The sequence below is a fragment of the Quercus robur genome, chromosome 3 (assembly GCF_932294415.1).
Source record: "Quercus robur chromosome 3, dhQueRobu3.1, whole genome shotgun sequence".
Taxonomy (NCBI): domain Eukaryota; kingdom Viridiplantae; phylum Streptophyta; class Magnoliopsida; order Fagales; family Fagaceae; genus Quercus; species Quercus robur.
The window spans coordinates 10767593-10790723 of record NC_065536.1 but is presented as its reverse complement, the minus strand read 5'-3'; the positions used below and the strand labels follow the sequence as shown (position 1 = coordinate 10790723).

General features: G+C 40.1%; 2 protein-coding genes and 1 long non-coding RNA gene across 4 annotated transcripts; all 3 read left to right on the top strand.

Moving 5' to 3' along the window:
* Window positions 1-2976: 2976 nt before the first annotated feature.
* On the top strand, window positions 2977-6112 carry LOC126717028 (uncharacterized). Of its 2 annotated transcripts, none has more exons than XR_007652393.1 (3): window positions 2977-3227; window positions 3731-3828; window positions 5930-6112. It is a non-coding gene; the product is annotated as an uncharacterized LOC126717028 (long non-coding RNA). The 2 variants fall into 2 exon arrangements; XR_007652394.1 differs by lacking the exon at window positions 5930-6112 and adding an exon at window positions 4481-4687.
* A 651-nt stretch (window positions 6113-6763) lies between these two features.
* Window positions 6764-10126, top strand: LOC126719227 (receptor-like protein 33). The gene has a single exon (XM_050421806.1). The coding sequence runs from the start codon at window positions 6764-6766 to the stop codon at window positions 10124-10126; it is 3363 nt and encodes a 1120-aa protein (XP_050277763.1).
* Window positions 10127-15957: 5831 nt separating this feature from the next.
* On the top strand, window positions 15958-16818 carry LOC126719226 (uncharacterized). Its single transcript, XM_050421805.1, has one exon. It carries the CDS (start codon window positions 15958-15960, stop codon window positions 16816-16818), a length of 861 nt encoding a protein of 286 aa, XP_050277762.1.
* Window positions 16819-23131: the final 6313 nt, after the last annotated feature.

The window sequence follows — 23131 nt, the reverse complement described above, 5'->3', positions numbered from 1 at the left end:
TCTTTTCTCGGAATTTTCCTTTACAGTTTCTCTCTTTTCTTTCACTTTCTTTCATTGATCAATTGTGAAATAGTGTTGCTTTACTTCAATTTCTATCTTTTCCAAAGATTAAAGGTTTACAATTTTTAGAGAGAGAGAGAGAGAGAAAAGCTTTTGACCGCAAGATTCACGTGTAAATTAAAACAGAATAAATGGTTTTCACATTTCAGTGATGTTCAGTCGTGGTCTGCCACAATGAATGTATGCATTAAAATAGTTGCAGATAGAAAATGGAAAAGGAAAATGCAAGGTAGTAATCAATTTATCCACGTTAGTTCATTTTTGTACTATTATCTTCTCGTACTGGTAATCAAAATGACTACTTTTGTGCAGCGTTATTCACGTTCTCTCTATATTTACGAATTGAATTCTAGTTGACCGCATTGGAAGATTTTTTCAGCGTACACGGCACGATTTTTTTATGAATTTATATATATATATATATATAATATTTTTAAAATTAAAAGATTTTTTTTGTGAGAAACAAAAATTAAAAGATAATATCTCTAAATGTTTCATAAATTGAACAAAAATTGTGTATGAAGAACTGTAGGGACTAGGTTCGAGCACTTATTCTATTAGATAAGTCAACTCTGGCCCAACTAACCCAATACAATAAATTTATAGAGAATGGGTTTAAGAACTAGGCGTTAGTTTGAGGATTACAACAACTAGACATGGTTTTGAATGGATTGAATAACAAGGACGTGGACTAAAGTATGAAATTCTGTCATTGGGCATTTCTTCCGAGGAACTTAGGGTTCTTATTCTTTCTTCAATGCTTGGTTACAAAGGTTTCCAAGATCATGTAAATTGCTTCTGTATTCTCTCTTTCTCATCCCCCCCCCCTTACTAGAGGATTTCTCACATTATATACCCCCTTCCGGTTGATCTTGGCCCTCCATCTGTTGATCATGCAGGTCACTACTCGAGTACTTGTCCCATCAGCCACCTTCCTAGACCTTCTGTGTGTTGCAGCAACCAAGACAGCACTGTTCAGGGGTCATTTTCTCATTAATGCGGCCAGAACGTTAGTTGTGGGCATTTAATGCGGAGATGACAGTTTTTCCTTGAATTGCTCCTCCACCAGGCTCCCATGGATGTCCTACTGTACTTGTCGAATTGCTCCTCCACCATGCTCTCATGGATGTCCTACTGTACTTGTCCTTTTTCTTGGGATGCTCTGGGAGGTTGCCTTCGATGGCATGCTGTTCTTCCCTTCTAGGATCTCGGTTGGCCAAGGACAGGGTTGTCCTCAGCGACGTTTCTTGGCAATTTGGGCTTTCTTCGTTCATCCTCGGGCATTTCTTCCTCTTCGGCGTGGGCCGGGGTTGCTATGTTCTTTGACCCCACAAGAACTATTAATCAAAATTCAATCTTAAAACTATTATAAAAAGAAGTATACCTTAGAATTAGTTAAGAGTGTGGGATCTAATTAACTCAACAAGTAAAATTTCTTGTCAAGCGAATAATAGATTTGTGGTTCAAATTCCACTTACATCAAAATTAATTAGTGTCTTAACTCTTTTTTTTTTTTTTAGAAGAATTAGTGTCTTGACTTGATGATAGAAAACAATTATCATAAAGAGAACACTATAAATTTAAATTCTATTATATCTATAAAAATAAAAAGTATTAATAAAAAAACAATTAGTTGAGATATCTACTTATATGATAACCATGATTTTCAAACTACAGGTTGACAATTTAAATTTCAATCAAACTTCAAATAGGTAAAATGTCATATTTCAAATCATAGGTAGGCAACTTAAATTTCAATCAAATCATAGGTAGGTAAGTTGTAATTTGCCCAATTAATTTTGTTGACAACTTTTTATATTTTCAATAAAAATTTTGTCGAAACTTTTTCATATAATTTATTAACTCAATTAAGCACAGTCTATTAACAATTTCCCTAAAAAGCACTTGTTAACTATATCCTTTATTAATTTATAATATTTGTTTGTCAAGAGACATTTTTGTCTTCTATGTCAGGAGACATTATTGTATTTTAAACGTAGAAGAAAAGCTAGTCAAGTCAATAGAATCTAGCTATCATGATTCATGACGTGTTCTATATTTTTGTTTTTTTTTTTTTGATAGGGTGTTCTATATTTTTGTTTTTACAGACTCTTTGATATTTATCCCGTGTCTCACACGTCATAATCTTAGTATAACATACAGTTCCTTTAATTTTTCTATTTGGTTGAATAACCATTCTGAGATGTGGTTGCACATGAAATTGTGGGTATTGATTTGGAATGCCATTGAAAGTTTTTTTTTTTTTTTTTTTTTTGAGATAAAAGATATAATTTTATTTGAGTAAGAGAACTATAACCAAATTATAAAGTCTAGCCATTGAAAGAAATTTTTGTTGGTTTGTTTGTTTATGTAGCATTATAATTTAAAATCATAGTCGGATTGCAAGAAGCTAACAAGCAAAAATTGAGATCAAAAGGCTATATAGATAGCAGAATTTTTAAAAATCAAAATTTATTAGTTTAAAATTATAATTTAGTGACTGGAATGTAACACAAAGGAAGGAATTTAGTTACAAAAAATCAACTAAATATTAAATGTCTGAGGGAATTCGTTTTTCTGTTTATAAAAAAGGATTGTCCTCTTCATATTTTTATGGTTACATAAAGGAACTTTTTAATCTAAAGCTTTCTAAATATAAAAAACTTTTTAATATGTTATCACAATCGTGTATGGAAAGCAATTCCAGTCAATACTGATGACTCATCTATATATATATATAAAACCAAAACTTTTGAAGCTCCCACAATTTTCCACATCAGCATTAATTAAATTTTAAAAAAACATTAATTAAATTATAAAAAAAACATTAATTAAATTATAAAAAATAACAATAAGAAGCCCAAAATATTTTTCCAAAATCATAAAAAGCAAACCCGATACCCAGTACCCACAAACCCTACGCTGATTCCTCTCTCTCTCTCTCTCTCTCTCTCTCTCTCTCTACCTTTCTCCCCAAAACCCAACTCTGAATTTCAATCCCAAACGCCATCGGTCTTTATCTCTCACCTTTCTCTGAATCTAACCAGGGTTGTTGACATCGCCACCGTTGAAGGCGAAAGGGGCCTCCACAATCGCCTCCTAGCCCGTCCATTAGTCCGACCCAGCCAACTGAGCCGTCCTTCAGAAAACCCGATCGTTGCTTTGTGGTGTGCTTCATTTCCTTTTTCTCTTTCCTCTTAATTGATTTTTTGTTTTTTGCGGAGTTTCTACATCTTCTTCTTCCTTTGTTGTCAGAGTTATACCAAAGAAGAATCATTAAAATCCTGGTATTGAATTTTTTTTTAATGCAATTTTTATTGGATTTTTATTTTCCTAGGATTCTTTAATTTGGTTTTGATTCTGGGTTTGTTTTGGTTTGATGTATGGTATTTTTTGTTGTATTTATCTTACATTGGTTTTCCTTTTCTATAATTTATTATACGGGCATTGTAAACATAAGTTAGTTTTGTACATTATGAAACAGTAAACAAGTTTAATGGGTAATATAATCTTTCAGTTTTTTATATGCTAGACTGTGGAATGTTATGTTGGGGCTACTGCTATTTTGCATTTTGTGGCGATTTTATTTCTGTTTTGAAGGTTTGGGTAGGTTAGTCTCAAGAAATTCTTTCTCTATGATTTTCTCTAAATCTTATTTTTTGAGTTTCAGTTTCAGGTAATGATGATGATGCCAATTACTCAGTCCCAATGCCAACTGAATCCTAGCAGAGGTGTGGTTGCCTTTTTGGTTGTCACCGTTGGCATCAGGTCTATCTCTATCTCTCTTTTGCTAATTTTGGATTGTTTAATAAATAATGGAAACCCGTAGTTCTAATAGTTCTTCACTGCATGAGAAGAGAAAAGAGGCCAACCCCATCATCCTCAAAGTGTTTGACAAAATGCCTGGCTTGGAGGCATGGGTTATAAAGATAGCTTTTGACCTTAACATAGTCCAAGTTTGTTTTGGATTGTGTTTATCAGTGAATAACTAATGGACTATGAAAGCTTAGTTATAATCTATAATCAATTCAATTTAGTAGATTCTTTTATAATTCTCAAATATAAAATTGTTTGCTTATTGTCTTCCTTGATTTTGTACCAACCGTATATCATGGTTTAGATTGATTTTATTAGGTATGCATTTATTTGTTTAATTGATTGAAAAAAAAAATTAAAAGTCTTTGTTTCTCAATAATTTATAAGATCCTTCTATAGTGGTGGCTATTTTAAGAGATGCTTTAAGTTCAAATCAATATGTGTCAAATTACCTAGCCAAAGCATCCGACAACTATAATTATGAAAAACAATAACTCAGCCCTCAAAAAATGTTTGAATTTTGGCAGTGTTTAAATTTTCAATGTAGATTTAACAATGTTTCTTTCTCATTGTAATTTGTGATATATGTTAATGATGATTTTAGGGTCCTCCAACTCATGAAAGTATGCAAGATTTATGTTTCTTTCTCATTGTGTTTCTTCCAACCCAATTGGATACAAGAAGAGAGAAGTTTTGATGCTAAGGTTGACAGTCATAAGTGGAGAGATTCCTAATCCAATTAAGTTTCCAATATATATTCTCTTTGGATCTGCTGATTTTTCATACTTTACATTGTTTTTGGGCAGTACTGGTAACTAGTAAGTTCAAAATGCTCATTTTCTTTTGTAGTAGCTTTAATCTTGTGCTTTCTCTGTCATATGTCTCTTCTGTTGTTGACCATTTAGCGAGGCCTTTTATAAGTGAAATGAACCTTCTGTGTATTCTTGCATTGTCATCACTATGTTAGTTCTATTTTTTTTAGTGTATTACATCAATGTTGGTGTGTATCATATTTCTATGTTTCTTATTTTACTCATTGATTGTTTAGTGAAATATGATACCGAAACATTGAGCATGTGTGTGAATTTAATTAGTAATGTATATATGAAAAGTTAATTGTGTAATTTTCTTTTAGTGTTATTAGTGTGTGGTTGATGCATTGCTGCCTATATAAAAGGTTTTAATTCTGCATTGTTTTGGTTTGTGACTTTTAATGTCTCCCCCAAATTATTTCTCCCCCAAATTCCGAAACTTCCTACCCATGGACCTCTACATTTTTCAAGTATGTTGGCAAATACAGAACCCTATATTATAAATAGTGTATTTTTAGAGATTATTTGTTACAATCGCAATTCATGGCTTAAAATTTGTATAGTTTGATAGGTGATTTTACTAATAGGCTTTGGCTTTAGGATTTATTTTATTTATGTTAAGTTCTATAAAAGGAGCACTGTTATTTGTTCCTATGATTTAATTTGTTGTATTGGTTGGTATGTGATTTTACTAATAGGTTTTGGCTTTGGGATTTTTGTTTCTAACATGTATTCGAATCTAAATAAATTAGGTTTCGTATGTCAAGTGCTATAAAAGGAGTAATGTGGGTTTGAAGGTTTTGTCTTGGTTATCTTTGTGTTTGTTCTCTATGTGTAAAATTTGGTCTATGGATCCAATTTTTTAAAAAGTTTTCTTCTTCAAAACGTTATTTTTCTGCACTATTTTTCTACATAAAATCTGCACTATTTTACATCTAAAATCTGCATTTTTTTTACAACCAAAATTTACACTGCACTGTTTCATAAAAATCTGCACTGTACTGCACTGCACTGCACTATTTCATAAAATCTGCATTGTTTTGAATAATTTTCTGCATTGTTTTTAAATAACTGTCTATATTAAGTACTTTTTAGCACCTATGATATAACCAATTTTCTGTTTTGTATGTCAAGTTCTATAAAAGGAGCAATGTGGGTTTGAGGGTTTTGTCTTGGTCATCTTTGTGTTTGTTCTTTATGTGTTTGTTTCTAATAGATTTCTCAACCTATTCTATTGACAGGCTTACATCAGTGGTATTTCAAATGAATGTGACAATAAGATGGTGATTCTACAAAGTTTCAAAAAGTTGATGTTGAAAGCAATGTACAACTCACACCAACATCTGTAATCAAGGAAAATAAAAGGAGTAATTTAGTGGTTACTGTGAAGCAACAAAGGAAGAAAATACAAATAATACTTTAAAGTTGGCTTTCAATTTATTTCAAATATTAATTAAGTAGTTCTTTAAATTTGTGTTTCATATATTTATTGGATAATTAAGGATGTTAAGGATTGGAATTTTAATTTTAATTTAAATTTAAGTTTGATTTATATTTTTCATTATGTAATTTAATGTTTTATATCAAGGATAGAAAATTCTGAGGCTGGAATCTTAATAAACAATCAAAGAGGAAGAGACAAATAATTGTTAACTTCTACATACATAATAGTTTTCCCGTGCATCGTACGGGTTAGCGACTAGTAGATTCAATTTTCAAACCTTTCAAATCAATATATTTAAAGCCCTTAAAATCCAATTCGATTTAGACCACAAAAAATAATATAAATATCCAATTACCTTTAGTCCTTTCAAATTGTTGTGTGTCTATAAATATCCTCATGTGTCATTAGTTCTTTATCTGCTCATAACACTTGGCCGCTCAAATTTCCATTTACTTCCTCTGCTGAAAACATGTGGAAAATGAATCAATACCTGCCCTTATTCCTTATTGCCTCTTGTTTGTTCTTCATTTCACATTCTCAAACTATTTCTAATACTTCCACTCAACATCTTTGCCTCCCTGACCAGAGCTCTGCTTTGCTACAACTGAGGAAAGAATTTGTTGAAAAGAGAATGTCTTCTGATTACAATGATTTCTATAATGGTTCATATCCAAAGATGAAGTCTTGGAAGGCAGACAGTGATTGTTGTTCCAGCTGGGATGGGGTCACATGCGATGCACACAACGGCCACGTCATTGGCTTAGACCTCAGCAACAGCTGGCTTTGTGGGCCTCTCAAGTCTAACAGCAGCCTCTTCAGGTTGCGTCATCTTCGAAAACTCAACCTTGCCCTCAACGACTTCTCTTCCTTCACCACAATCCCATCTGAGTTTGGGCAGCTTGTGAGGTTGACCTATCTTAATCTCTCGTTTTCCTTCTTACATGGCCGAATCCCGTCCGAAATTTCATGGCTCTCCAATTTGGTTTCACTTGATCTCTCTTTCAATTATAATTATTACTCTGCTGGTGCTGATTCTTATTATTTGAAGCTCAGAAGAATTGATCTAGAAGCACTTGTCCAGAACATGACATATTTGAGAGAACTTCATCTAGACGAAGTGAACATCTCATCGTCACTGCCTCAATCCCTGGCAAATTTGTCTTCCTTGACATCTCTTTCTCTGTCTGACTGCATTTTGCTTGGCGAATTTCCCTCAGATATTTTCCTACTGCCCAAGATACAAGCCATTGATGTGTCAGGTAACAACAATCTCACTGGTTTTCTTCCCAATTTTCGATCTGGTAGTTCCCTAAAGCAGTTGCATCTTTCCTACACGAATTTTTCTGGGGAATTGCTCGATGCAATCGGGAACCTTAAGTCCTTGAACTTTTTGGATCTTTCTCAAACCTATTTTTCCAGGGAATTACCCAATTCAATCGGCAACCTTGAATCCTTGAGCCATTTGGATCTTTCTGGGGCAATTTTTCTTGGGGTATTGCCCAAATCAATCGGCAACCTTAAATCCTTGAGTCATTTGGATCTTTCTAGAACAAATTTTCTTGGGGAATTGCCCAAATCAATCGGCAATCTTAAATCCTTGAGTCATTTGGATCTTTCTGGAACAAATTTTCTTGGGGAATTGCCCGATTCAATCGGCAACCTTAAATCCTTGAGTCATTTGGATCTTTCTTCGGCAAATTTTTCTGGGGAATTGCCCGATTCAATCGGCAACCTTAAATCCTTGAGTCATTTGGATCTTTCTTGGGCAATTTTTTCTGGGGAATTGCCCGATTCAATCGGCAACCTTAAATCCTTGAGTCATTTGGATCTTTCTTGGGCAAATTTTTCAGGGGAAATTCCCCCTTCTATTGGGAACCTATCACAGCTTACTTCTCTTTCTCTCTCGGGGAGCAATTTTCATGGCCAGCTTCCATCCACATTAGGAAATCTTGCAAAACTCACTTCTCTAGATCTTGGCTATAACCTTTTCTCTGGGAAAGTACCATCTTCACTGGGAAATCTTACACAACTAGAAAAATTACTCCTTTCAAATAACAATTTTGAAGGCAGGTTCCCAGATTCACTAACAAATATTACCAAACTCATTGAGATAGATATATCAGGAAACCAATTGAAAGGGTCAATCCCATCGGAAATAAGTAGACTTACTAATTTGTTTGCCCTTGCCTTGTCTCAAAACTCACTCATAGGGGCTATCCCCTCTGTTTTGTATACAATGCCTTCATTGTCTGTACTATATCTAGATCAAAATCAGCTTACTGGCCCTCTCCAATTCCAAAATATCTCTTCATCACAATTAAATTCCCTGGCATTGAGTGGAAACAAATTGGATGGACCGGTTCCAAGGTCAATTGCCAATTTCACTAAGCTACAACGGCTATATCTTTCTTCGATCAACCTAAAGGACAAGATGGAGTTAAACATATTCTTCCAGGTTAAAGAACTTCAACTTCTCGATCTTTCAGGTAACAATTTGTTGGTTTCAAAAGAAAATATCAATTCAACCCACCCCAAATTTTCATATTTGTATTTGTCTTCTTGCAATTTGCGTGAATTCCCTGATTTCCTAAAAGCCCAAAATGAATTGGATACATTAGACCTTGCCAACAACAAAATTGAAGGTAAAATACCCAAATGGTTTTGTAATGTTGGAAAAGGGACACTCCAATCCCTGAATCTTTCTTTTAACCTTCTCAGCGGTTTTGAACAACCGCTAAAAGTTCTTCCTTGGAAATCTATTTACTATTTAGATTTACGTTCCAACATGTTGCAAGGGTCACTCCCAATTCCCCCATTGTATACAACATATTTTTTTGCCTCAAAGAATAATCTAACCGGAAATATCCCTCAAATGATTTGCAACGTGAATTCCCTCCAAGTCCTTGATATATCTAACAATCAGTTGAATGGTCACATTCCACAATGTTTAGGTCACTTAAGCAGCTCTCTTTCAATATTGAATATGAGGAAAAATTGCTTTCAAGGAAGCATGCCTAAATCATTCATAAAAGGATGCAGCTTGACGACATTGGACTTCAGTCAAAACCAAATACAGGGGAAGATTCCACGATCCTTAGTGCAATGTCAAATGCTGGAGGTCCTAAATCTTGGAAATAACAACATGAATGATGCATTCCCCTTTTGGTTACAGTCTTTGCCAGAATTACGGATTCTTGTCTTGCATGCAAATCGATTCCATGGCCCTATATGGAATCCTCATACCAGGTTTGGCTTTTCCAAGTTGCATGTCATCGACCTCTCTCATAACAATTTCTCTGGTAGGCTACCTTCAGAATACTTTAGAACTTGGAATGCAATGCAAATGGTTCCTACCAAAGATAAAGCACAACCAGAATACATGGGAAGTCATCCAAATTATTATGAAAACTCAATGACAGTGGTGAATAAGGGGTTAGAAATATTTTTGGTAAAGATCTTGACCATCTTCACAGCTATTGATCTCTCCAATAATAGCTTTGATGGAGAAATCCCAGATACAATGGGAATGCTCAAGGATTTAATTGTACTCAACTTATCAAGCAACAGTTTCACTGGTCATATCCCATTGTCCTTGGGAAATCTAACTGAGCTTGAGTCATTAGATCTCTCTCGAAACAAGCTCTCAGGGGAAATCCCTCATCAACTTTTAAGTCTCACATTTCTTGCATATTTGAACCTCTCTAATAACCAACTTATGGGTCTGATTCCCCAAGGTGGACAATTTTGGACATTTGATAATTCCTCTTTTGAGGGGAACTTGGGATTGTGTGGCCCTCCGTTGTCAAAGAAATGTGGACATAGTGAAATTCCAACTTTTGAACCAAGCAAGGAGTCATCTTTTGGAGAGTGGTTTAGTTGGAAAGTGGTAGTGATAGGATATGCTTGTGGGTTTGTAATTGGACTGGTTACCGGGCATGTCATCATAACGAAGAGGCCAAATTGGTTTGTGAGAACTTTTAGAGTGAAACTGTGAAGGCAAAGATAACTTGAGTAGACTCTTAGAGGGCCCAGAGGCACTTAATGTGGATTTATATTTTCTGTATTAGCTGTATTTCTGCAATAAGATAAGCTTTATTTCCCCCCATAAAGATAAGCTTGGCTGAATGTAATAAAATAACTCTTATGGTAGTTTTGTTATATTTCTGCACTTTGTTATATTCTCATAATAACAAACATATGTTTCCAGAAGGCCAGATTCTTATTTTTGTGAGAACTTTTGTGTTGAGTTTGCACAATTTTAGATGATTTTTATTTATTTATTTTTGAAGATGTTTAGATGAATTGAAGTAGACTATTTGAGGGAATTATCAATTTTTTTGCGATTATAATGATTGTAGTTGCATAGTGGCCAAATTATGATCGTTTTGATCTAACAAATAACTATATACTCTATGTTTTTTTTTTTAATGGGTTCGGCTTGAATTTAGTGTTCTCTGCACTGGACTTGATAGGATGATGCTATATGTCCAACAATTACCACATGCCAGCATCTTATTGGGTCAATGCACAAGACGCATTGGACTTAAGCCTCTTCCTTCTTTTACCCTGCAAATATTGTCCATGGTTTTCTTCTTCAAGAGTCTAAGTCCTTAAAATGAGTTTTTACCAGTTGAGCTAATTGGAACACACAGAATTTCTAATCTTATCTAATGACTAATTAAATGGCAGTGTTTACACCAATGCATATAAGCATTGCCAATGCTTTATGGTTTGGTCCATACATAACTTGTATCTTTGTGTGGGTCATTTTTTTTTTTTTTTTTTTTTTTTATATTAGAAATGCATAACTTTTATTAAGAAGAAGATAAAAATATTACATCTTGAATCAAAGCTAACTCAATGAAAGTAGGATTTTCCTCTATCCAAATTACAAAACTAACAACACTCATAGTATGCTGAGCTAAGAGGTGTGCGGGGCAATTGCCCTGTCTTCTCACATGAGATACCAAGACCTGCTGAAAATCCTTGAGCATGTGCCTGATCCCATCAATAATATTGCCGATAGTAGCTGGTGACTCACAATACCTATTTATAGAATCGGAGACAACCTTCAAGTCACACTCAAACACGATGTCACAAAAGCCCATATCCCAAGCAAAAGTTACTCCTTCCATTGCTTTAGCTTCACACTCCAACGGTCCCCAGTGGACAAAGTATATCTTTGTGTGGGTCATTTTAAGGAAGGGTTTGGATACATCGTTTTAAAGTCTGCGTTTTTAAGCCGTGCGTTTCAGTAATTTTTCACACATTAAAAAATTATTTTGTTACAGTGTTTTCAGTTTTCAGTTTCAGCAAAAATAAGTTGTATCTAAACGGACCCTAAATGACTTTTAAGAAGCATATATAAATCATTGATTTTAATGTAGTTAACAAAGACCCCAATGAAACTAAAATATAGTTTCATTTTTAAATCAGGCACAATTGGGCCATATTCTTTATATAATTGTAAACCAACATTAGTACATGATGTTTAAGTATATTTAATTACTAATATTTTATTTTTAAAATAGATTTTACGACAACGAGTTAAGTATGACAAATATTTTTTTTTTCCCCAAGAGTAATTGAGGTCCACTTCTTAGATGCATCGGAGCACCTGTTGAATTCTGTACTTAACTAGATCGAACAAGCTGGAGAATGTTCATGTAGAAGAATTTCAGAGTTATGTGCCTACTATGATGGGAAGGCAAGCAAAGCATTTGTTGAATTTTCATAAAGAGTTACCAAAATTTTGTATGCCCTAACTAATTTTAACTCTTTTTTCTAAGTTTGGATTCTTAAGAGTGGTTTTTTTCCCATTTGGAAAGGTTCTTCGTTGATTTTCAACTTCATCACCAAATTTTTGTGTCTTTTTATGTTTTCATTATCTTGTTTTTGGGTGAGTTTCGATGGTGGTTGAATTACATATTTGCCTTATCTATATGGGATTGATATTTGGGAGGAGAATTTATCAAAGAAAAGTGGGTTTACATTTTTGAAAAATTCTAAGACCATATAAAATGGCACAACTTGTACCACACAACTGATCAAATGGTAGACCGTAAATAGTAAAGAAAATATTGTAGGGCTGATAAAGCTACCTGATTTTTAGCAATTTGACTCAATAAAATTAAACTTGCCCCGTCCCTCAAAAAAATAAAACTTGTCCCTTTAAACCAAAGAAAAGGCTCATAAAAAAAGAAAAGAAAAGGCCATAAAAAAATTACTGATCTAAAATTCAAAAAACAAATTAGAGAGTCCAAAAATGTTAACTCAACAACAAAATCAAAAATAAAAAGTTAAAGAAAACTTAGCCCAATCAACAAATTTTACCAAAAAATTAGCCCAGCCCTTAAAAATATTTGAAACAAAATCAATATGAATCTTACATACCAAATCATTCCATCAAATTCCAAAAAAAAAGGAAAAAAAAAAAAAACTAAACTAAACGTGAGAGATAGATAGTGAAAGATGCAGCAGCTGTAAGCTTGAGTGTTAAGACTTGAGCTCTTGACAATGAGTGTCGAACTTGTTGGGCTACCGAGATCGAGCAGTGTATGGAAGCAACAACGGTGAGCTTCTTAGATCCAACAGCTAAGGGAGTAAGGGACGCAGCAACAAATGGTTTAATTGTGATTTGATTTGATTTCTAGACTTCAAGTAGTTTCAAATAAGAAATAAGAAAATATTTTAATTGTGATTTGATTTATAACTGAGATAGCACGTGATAAGTTTTGCAAAGGTTGTATAAAAAAATAATTTTTTTTCTAAAACCAAGATAATGGGTAATGGTTGTAATCCACTAATTGTAAATATCACGTTTTTTCACCATTTTTTGTTTGTTAACCTTTTCTTGAAGAAATATTTGTTTACTTTAAACTTTATTTATATTTTTTGTTTTGGTTCGTGGGGCATATTTATTTGGTTTTTTTTTGTTATGGATTAATTTCTAGTAAAGTATATTTGTAACATTCGGACGCTTCGTGCAACACACCTAGATTCGAGTCCTGTTATCCACAGGAGTCTGTTGGTGGGCATCCTTAATGGGGTTGACCCCCCACACGGTCGTTGACGCTGCTGACGCCGAGATCGGCCTTGGTTGTCTACCTCCGACCGGCGCCCTGTTCGGGGGTGTAATATAACCATAAAGACCCCCATTTTTGTTTCTTAAAAAAAATAATAATTAATTAATTAATGGTTTTACTTCAGTGAAATCAGTATTAATTACTTCATTGTAGCATAATGAATATAATGAAAGTAGATGAACTTACATTAAACTTTTCCCCCCAAGATTCGATTTCCAATTCCGTTCTTGCTCTAACACGTAAGATATGACAAAAATTGTAGTAATTTATGTGGTATTAGAACTACTCTTATATTTTTACAACTTTAGTTATGGGATTGAAAGAGTATTAATTAAGAATTATGATACTTGTAGGGGCAAAGGCCTAAGATCATACAATGGGCCTTGGGTTCCATATAAAAGTTCGACCACGTCCGAGGAGAAGGTGTGGGTGCCAAAAGGGCTCCTGGCCCAATTCTTATGGGCCCAAAATTATTTAAAAGGTGGTCTGAGGAGAAATGTCTCCTCGGGCGTACCAAATATGGCTCAAACATGCACTCTGCCTGCTATAAGGATCCACTCCTACGAGTATTAGTAACAAGGATGAGTCCCAAAACCCGTAAGAGGGAAGAAAGTGTAGGATGCCAAAGGAGAGGCTACAGCTGCCACATTAAATGCATGGCAGCTACTTTTCTGGCCGCATTAATATGGAGAGAACTTGCGAACAGTGTTGCCTTGGCTACCACAACTCACAGAAAGATGGGGGAGATGTTCGATGGGACGGGCACTCAAGTGAAGGTCCAGATGATCAACAAATGTAAGGCCCTGATGACTTCACAGAAAGATGGGGGAGATGTTCGATGGGACAGGCACTCAAGTGAAGGTCCAGATGATCAACAAATGTAAGACTCTGATGATTTCAAGGGGGCTATATAAGAGAGGGGAGTCCCCATGAAGAACGGGATGAAAAAACAGGAACTTAGAATAGAAGAACAGGGTGAGAACCATAGCCCTTGAGCAGGGACAGAGATACATCCTCCACGTCTCCTCGGACCGTATATCTAATGGACATGAAGGAGATTTTCTTATTTTCAATTGTTGTATGGCCCAATGTTAACTAGTATGCACTTCATTAAGGCCTAGTTCTATGACCTACTCTCTATAAATTCATTGTTTCGAGCTCCTTGGATCAGAACCCCATACCTGTTGGGCCTGGACCCCGAATTGCGACCCTACAATTGGCGCCGTCTGTGGGGAGAATTTGAGCCTCAGCAAGTGAGACCGTTAGAGATGGAAGGATCAGGTCTGCGCCAAACGGGACACACAGACTCCCAACGGCAGGACAACTTTTTGAACCTCGAACGGGAGAGAGTTCAAGACAAGCGACGAGAGGGTAGTGTAAATACCTCCCACATGAGCATAAGTCGCTCGAAAGGGAAAGGTCACGCATCTCAAAAGCAGGACGGACATAGGGCTCTACAGCAAGAAATTGACGACTTAAAGAAAAGGTTACGCCGAGCGCAACGAAGGCGTCCTTCCCCCAGTCCGGACACCAACGATGAGGAGGACAATAAGTACAGACGGAGATCGAGGACCCCGCCAAGTGAAACCTTCTCCTATGAGGAAGAGCAACCTCACAAACGTGGCCACAGAAGCCTATCTTACAAAGGCCTAGCAAACGACGCCATGAGTAAGGCCCTGGACCGCATCTCCCAGTCACCCTTCACGCGCAAGATAGAGGGGGCTGAGCTTCCTCGGCAGTTCCAGCAACCCACTTTTGCCATATATAATGGTCAGACGAACCCAGTAGAGCATGTAAGCCTGTTTAACCAGAGGATGGCCGTCCATTCCAGGGATGAGGCGTTAATGTGCAAAGTGTTTTTGTCCAGTTTGGGACCCATGGCGATGAGATGGTTTGACGGCCTCAAGCCAAACTCCATAAACTCTTTTAAGCAGCTGACACAGGCTTTCGGTTCTCGCTTCATAACTAGCAGCAAGGTTCCTCGGCCCCTAGACTCCCTCCTGTTCTTGTCCATACGAGAAGGAGAGACCTTGAAGGCCTACTCAGACAGATATTGGGAAATGTATAATGAGATAGAGGGAAATTACAAGGACATCGCCATTAGCACATTCAAGAGGGGCCTACCGACAGAGCATGGTTTAAGAAAATCCCTGACTGGGAAACCGGTTACCAACGTGTGCCAACTCATTGACAAAATCGACAAGTACAAGAGAGTCGAAGAGGACCAACAGACTGGAAAGGGCAAAGCAAAGGTTCTCGCTTCATAACTAGCAGCAGGGTTCCTCGGCCCCTAGACTCCCTCCTGTCCTTGTCCATACGAGAAGGAGAGACCTTAAAGGCCTACTCAGACAGATATTGGAAAATGTATAACTAGATAGAGGGAAATTACAATGACATCGCCATTAGCACATTCAAGAGGGGCCTGCCGACAGAGCATGGTTTAAGAAAATCCCTGACTGGGAAACCGGTTACCAACGTGTGCCAACTCATGGACAAAATCGACAAGTACAAGAGAGTCGAAGAGGACCAACAGACTGGAAATGGCAAAGCAAAGGTTGTCCCTCAAGAGAGGAGGGACTTCAGGTTAGACCACTTTAACAATAGTAACCGGTCGAGAAGGGATTACTCAGAGCAATCTGGATCCACAGGGGCACAGGTAGTCCATGCTGTGTTCTGAGAACCATTACATAAGATCCTAGAGAAAGTGAAGAACGAACCGTTCTTTCAATGGCCAAGTAGGATGGCAGGTGACCCCGGGAAACGTAACCAGAATCTGTATTGCGAATATCACCAAGAGCCGGGCCACACCACCGATGATTGCAGGAATCTGAAAAACCACTTGGACCGGCTGGTCCGAGAAGGAAAGTTGAGACACCTCTTGCATCATCCTGTTGGACGGCAGGACCAGTCGAACGTCGAAACAAGGCAAAGCACATTGAAGCCACCTATTGGCACGATAAATGTCATTCTTGCCGTACCAGGAAGAACCGGCTCCCATACTTTCAAAGTGATGTCGGTGGCCCGACTCCCCATTAAAGCTGACGAACGGGAGTCCAAGAGGGCTAAAGGGATGGCCATGCCCCGAATCGGATTCTCGGATGAGGATAAACTGGGAACCCTCCAACCCCAAAACGATTCTTTAGTTGTCACGCTCAGGATTGGGGAATATGACGTGAAGAGGGTGCTAGTCGATCAGGGCAGCGCCGTGGAAGTAATGTACCTCGACTTGTACAAAGGGCTAAAGTTGAAACTAGAGGACCTGATAGCATACGAGTCCCCTTTAGTGAGTTTCGAAGGGAAAACCGTCACTCCGAAAGGCCTGATTAGGCTGCCTATACAAACAGGCTCAGACATAGTGGAGGTGGACTTCATAGTGGTAGACGCTTACTCCCCCTACACCGCCATTATAGCCAGACCGGGGCTTCACGTCCTAGGGGCTGTGTCATCAACCTTACACCAAAAGGTGAAGTATCCGTCGGAGGGTCGAGTGAAAGAAGTAATAGGGGACCAAGCCATGGCCCGGCAATGCATGGTGTCCGCCATCTCACGACAACCGAGTACTGAGCCTCTACCTCACCCGAGAATGGCTTATAGCAATTAGCAACCCCGACTGTGACCTTGGGTAGTGGGGAACCCTCCGAGGAAGCGAGTTGTGAGGATTTGGAAAAAGTTCTTGTGGGCTCCGACCCGGAAAGATTTTTTCAGGTCGACTCAGAACTGTCGCCCCAAGAGAAGGAAACGCTGATTGACTTTCTCAGATAGAATGTGGACGTGTTTGCATGGGACGCCTACGAGGCTCCGGGGGTCGATCCAAATTTCAGTTGCCACCACTTTAATGTCAACCCGGCCGTGACACCTAAGAAGCAACCTCCTCGACGACCGTCAAAAGAGCATGCGGATGCGGTGAGAGAGAAGGTGATGCAATTGAAGAAAGTGGGGGCTATCAAAGAAGTATTTTACTCCGAGTGGCTGGCCAACACAGTCGTGGTGAAGAAGAAGTGTGGGAAATGGCGGGTCTGCGTGGACTTCACAGACTTGAACAAGGCCTGCCTGAAGGATCCTTTCCCTATGCCTCAGATAGACCGATTGGTGGATTCGACCATGGGACACCCTCGAATAAGCTTTTTGGATGCCTTCCAAGGCTACCATCAAATACCCCTGGCTGCCAAAAACCAAGAAAAAACTGCTTTTGTCACCCCCGTTGGAAACTACCACTATAAGGTAATGCCCTTTTGCTTGAAGAATGCCGGGTCGACCTACCAGAGGATGATGACCAGGATGTTTGAACTACAGATGGGTAAGAGCATTGAAGTCTATATAGACAACATGGTGGTGAAGAGCAAGTTAGTGTCCAACAACGTCAGAGACCTCGGTGATGTCTTTGAAATTCTGAGAAAGTACAGGCTGCACTTGAACGCGTCCAAGTGTTCATTCGGAGTGGGGTCAGGGAAATTCTTAGGTTACATGGTGACCCACAGAGGTATTGAAATCAGCCCTGACCAAATTAGAGCTATCCATAGCCTGCAACCTCCTCGGAATCCCAAAGAGGTCCAAAACTCACCGGCATGATTGCCGCCTTAAACCATTTTATCTCCCGCTCGGCGGACAGGTGCAGGCCTTTCTTCCTCTTATTGAACAAGTGGAAAGAGTTTGAGTAGACTTAAGAATGCGCCTTAGCCTTCCAGCAGCTTAAGGAGTATTTGTCTCAGCCATCAATCATGTCCAGTCCTGAAGCCGACGAGGTTCTATTCGCCTATATTGTTGTGGCCCCTTACGCAGTGAGCCTAGTGCTAATCCGGGAGGACAACGGCACACAACGGCCTGTCTACTATGTAAGCAAATCGTTGCATGAGGCAGAAATCCATTACCTCCCCCTCGAAAAGGTCGTCCTGGCAATCGTACAAGCCACGCAAAAGCTCCCCCACTACTTCTAGGCACATACCGTTGTTGTACTAACCCAACTCCCGCTCAGATCAATACTCCGGAGTGCCGATTCCACGGGTAGAATAGCAAAGTGGGGGACGATTCTTGGTGCCTTCCACATTAGGTACATGCCTCGCACCGCTGTGAAGGGCCAAGTCCTCGCGGATCTGGTAGCTGAGTTTGCCGAACCCTCATCAGGAGAAGGAGGAGGGCCACTAAACTCAGATGAAAAGCTGATCGGCGTAGTCTCTCAGCAAGAGCCCACTTGTTAGAAAGCATACGTTGATGGCGTGGCCAACCAGAGGGGCTCAAGGGTGGGGCTCGTCCTGATTTCCCCCGAGGGGATTACCATCGAAAAATCGTTAAGGTTGGGCTTCTCTGCCACAAATAACGAGGCAGAGTATGAGGCATTGTTGGACGGAATGTCTATGATCCAGAAACTGGGCGAGAAATCCATAAACATGTTCTCGAACTCAAGACTTGTCGTGGGAAAAGTAAATGGAGAATTGGAGGTGAGGGATGAAAGAATGCAAAAGTACCTAGTCCAAGTCTAGCGCTTGCAGACACGTTTCAACTATTTCAGCCTAATGCACGTATCTAGGAGCGGGAACACCCACGCTGACTCCTTGCAACGCTCACCACCTCCTCGCAACGCTCGCCACCTCCTCGGCGCAACCCCTCCCTCGAGTCATACTCGTAAAAGATCTATATAGGCCATCGATGGTAAGAACTGAGTTGGTGCATGTTCACAGCGTCAGGGCAGGGCCTAGCTGGATGGATCCTTTAGTACTGTTTTTAAAGAACGACATCTTACCCGAAGATAAAAACGAGGCCGACAAGATTAGAAGAAAGGCTTCTCGATTCCGGATGTCTGAAGAGTCCAAACTGTATAAGCGCTCATTTTCAGGACCGTACTTACTATGTGTACACCCAGATGCCACTGAGGTTATCCTGGAGGAATTGCACGAAGGAATTTGTGGGAGCCATATGGGGGGTAGGTCCTTGTCCCATAGGGCCATAACGCAAGGTTATTGGTGGCCGAGCATGTAGAAAGAGACGCAGGAATATGTGAAGAAGTGCGATCAATGCCAAAGGTTCGCCCCAAATATACATCAACCAGGCGGGACTCTTGATCCACTGTCCAGCCCTTGGCCATTCGCGCAGTGGGGCCTGGACATCCTAGGACTATTTCCTAAAACAGTGGGGAACAAAAGGTTTCTTCTCGTCGACACGGATTATTTCACAAAATGGGTCGAAGCTGAGCCGCTAGCAAACATTAGAGACGTTTATGCCAAGAAATTTATTTGGAAAAACATCGTCACCAAGTTCGAAGTCCCTCACACCCTAATCTCAGACAACGGTCTCCAGTTTGATAGTAAAGCTTTCAGAAGGTATTGTAGCGAGTTGGGAATTGCGAATAGGTACTCCACACCGGCTTACCCACAGGAGAATGGACAGGCCAAAGCCGTCAACAAAGTCATAGTAAATGGGTTGAAAAAGAGATTAGAAGACGCGAAAGGGAGGTAGGTAGAAGAACTGCCCCATGTTTTATGGACGTACCGCACCACGCCATGTAGGTCCACAGGGGAAACCCCTTTTTCAATGACCTATGGAGCTGAGGCCATCATTCCTCTAGAGACAAATTTCCCAACACTGAAGACCAGCACATTCTGCCCCAATGCTAACAACGAGCTGTTGGAAAAAAGCTTAGACCTCATCTAGGAAAGAAGGGAGAGAGCAATGTTCCAACTCGCCTGCTACCAACATAAGCTCAAGCAAGGTTATGATGCCAAGGTGAAGCTAAGACCCCTGGCACCTGGGGATCTGGTATTGAGGAAAGTCCTGGGCACTGCAAGAAATACCGCGTGGGGAAAGCTCGGACCAAATTAGGAAGGCCCATATCGTATCACCTCGGTGGCCGGCATAGGGGCCTACTTTTTAGAAGATTTGGATGAACATGTAGTACAACATCCTTGGAATGTAAATAACCTCAAAAGGTACTATTATTAATGAAAGTTTGTCATTTTTGGCGCCATACCACTGTACATTTTCATCTAAGTGTTAAACAGAACCCAAGTCCTGCCAGACTTCTCGGACCACAGGCTAGGGGGAAATTAACTACTGCATTTTTATCTAAGTGTTAAACAGAACCCTTGTCCTGCATGGCTCCTCGGACCACAGGCTAGGGGGAAATTAACTACTACGCAATCTTATCTAAGTGTTAAACAAAACCCATGTCTTGCATGGCTCCTCGGACCACAGGCTAGGGGAAATTAACAACTACGTAGTTTTTTATCTAAGTGTTAACAGAACCCAAGTCCTGCCTGACTTCTTGGACCACAGGCTAGGGAGAAATTAACCACTACATTTTTATCTAAGTGTTAAACAGAACCCTTGTCCTGCATGGCTCCTCGGACCATAGGCTAGGGGGAAATTAACAACTACGCAATTTTTATCTAAGTGTTAAACAGAACCTATGTCTAGCGTAGCTCTTCGGACCACAGGCCAGGGGGAAATTAACCACTGCATTTTTATCTAAGTGTTAAACAGAACCCATGTCCTGCATGCTCCTCGAACCACGGGCTAGGGGGAAATTAACAACTACGTGGTTTTTATCTAAGTGTTAAACAGAACTCAGGTCCTGCGCGGCTCCATGAACCACAAGCTAGGGGAAAATTAACCACTACTCGGTGCTTATCTAAGTGCAAAATGGAGCCCAAGTTCTGCTTAACACCTCAGACCACAGGCCTTGGAGAAATTGGTCACTCTCCTTATATTCATCATACTTAGCCAAACTTCTTAAACTACAAGTAACGGGTTATCCCCGGAGGTCTAGTAGCACAGTTAAATTCGTTCATAATGGAGACAGAAATAGAAGCAGAAAAACGAAGTCCAAAAAGGGAAATTATATTATTCATTAAGCTCTAAGAGACGCCATCTTACAAACACTAATAAAGATTAAGGAAATGAAAACAAAACAAAACAATTGCAAAAGAAGTCCTACACTATTGCCCTAAGCCTTTGTAGGTTTAGGTCATCTACAAGGCAGTCATCTCCTACTGTAGGTTTAGGTCCGGTTTCTTTGGCCTGCATGACCACGTCCTTTATAGTAAGGGAGTTCTCGGGTGATGTGTCCTTAGGTGGTGGCTACACCTCCTTGTCCCCACCTCTCCCTTTAAGTGTGGTGGGGTCGAGGACAGTATTCAGAGCGGAAGGGGGCTCTTGAGGGGGATCAGAAGTAGGAATCTCGTGAATATCCTTAGGGAAGAAGATATTCTCGATCCTCCTAAGGTCGGAGTCTGCAGGAACTGCTGCTTGGTCTAAGGCTACTCCCCAGGACTCGGTGACATAGTCCCTGCAAACCACGGCCACCTCCTCAGTCAACCTGGCTTCAGTATCCCTCACACCGCGCTTGTAGGAGGCCGCCACCGCAGCCTCAGCCGCCTCCCTAGCCAAACGAGCTGCCTCCTTTGCTTGCAGCAGCTGAGCCTTCAGGTCCGAGACCATTTGCCTCTCGGTCGCAAGGTTTATCTCTGCTATATGAAGCTGCTGGCGCATATCCTCTACCTGCTTCGTTGTGGTCTTCAGCCCCGCCTCGACACTGGCCTGGGCTTTGAGTGCCTCTTTGACCTCCTTGTTCAAGCGATCTTTGTCCAATATGAGAGCACCCGTAGCCTTCTCCGCGGCGAGGCTGGCCTGAACCTTAGTGTTCAGCTCCTCTCGAGAGTGCTTCGCCCACTCCTCAGCGACGAAGATCTGTTGAGTCACCTGTACAGAAGTAACAGAGAAATCATTAAGACAAAAATGACAGATAGATGAGAAGGGAATAAAGAGTCCGAGTAGACAAGGATCCTCATTTTACCATGGCGAGGTCTCTTTTCAACGACATGAAGAGGTCGGGCTTACTGGTGGCTCGGAGTCCTTCCATATCACGAGGCAGATGGAGGGGCTGCTGTAGGGCTTCAGCGAGGTAGGATGCCTGCCCCCGCTGGGACTCCTAAAGAGTGGCATCCCATGGAATAGGGGCGTTATCCAACTCTAAGCGAGGGGACCAAGTGCGTTGCTCCCTCCTAATGGCCGCTTCCTCTCGACTGTCAATGGACTTCGTCCTCTTGTCCTTTGGCTCTTTTCCCTTCTTCTGTTATTTGGCCTTCTGAGGGCCGACCTCACCTTCCTCCAATTCTTCCACCGGCCTCTTCCACCTCAAATTGGGAAGTGGTTGTAGCATGGAGTCAGTGGAAGAGGGAGAAGGAGGAGGAGGTATTTTAGCTGGAACTTGCTCCTTAGAGGCATCCTTGGAGGATTGCCCCTTGTTCCTATTGTTCCTCTTGGCTGGTGTCAATCTGAGCAATTACCAAGCTAGGAGTGGGAGTCGCTGAGAAACGATTTGCGTCCAAGCCAGAGTCTGAGAGCTCTACAGGTCTGGTTGATACCTCTCCTTCCTCAGCGAAGCGGAATTGGTCAATTCAGCCTCAAGAGATGAGTGCAAGGAATCAACTCCTTCTCCTGGGACAGCTACCTCTTAGACAACACATTGAATGGGCAATTGGGCTGATGGTAGGTCTCTCCGAGCAAGAAAGCCCGGTATAGAAACGTCGATGCGGGCTAATCGAGGACTTCCAGCCCTTATGGCTTGACCCACGTCCACAAAAGCACGAAAAGAGGGCTCGTAGTTCAAGATAAAGGGAGTGGCACGCAGTTGCCCGTCCTCGCTCACAAAGATCTCAGACCTTAGGAGAAAGTTGAGGGCTTGGACGTTGACCAGACTTATCCTCGGAGTTGTTTATTCTTTTTCTGCAAAATAACCAAAAGGAGGGTTATGTCAATCCGAGAGGGCAAATAACCAAAACCAAAACTGAAATAAGTGAGAGGAAAGCTTAAGACTAAGATCCCTGCCGAGGGATCTAACCCTACAGTGCCCCACCTGGTGTTCTCGCCCTAACTGGGCAGTGAAGACCGTCATGCCATACTCCGGAAACGATCAAATGGTC

Excerpts from the sequence above, each read along its gene's own strand:
- LOC126719227 (XM_050421806.1), top strand. The coding sequence starts at position 6,764 with ATGTCTTCTGATTACAATGATTTCTATAATGGTTCATATCCAAAGATG.
- LOC126719226 (XM_050421805.1), top strand. The coding sequence starts at position 15,958 with ATGGCAGGTGACCCCGGGAAACGTAACCAGAATCTGTATTGCGAATAT.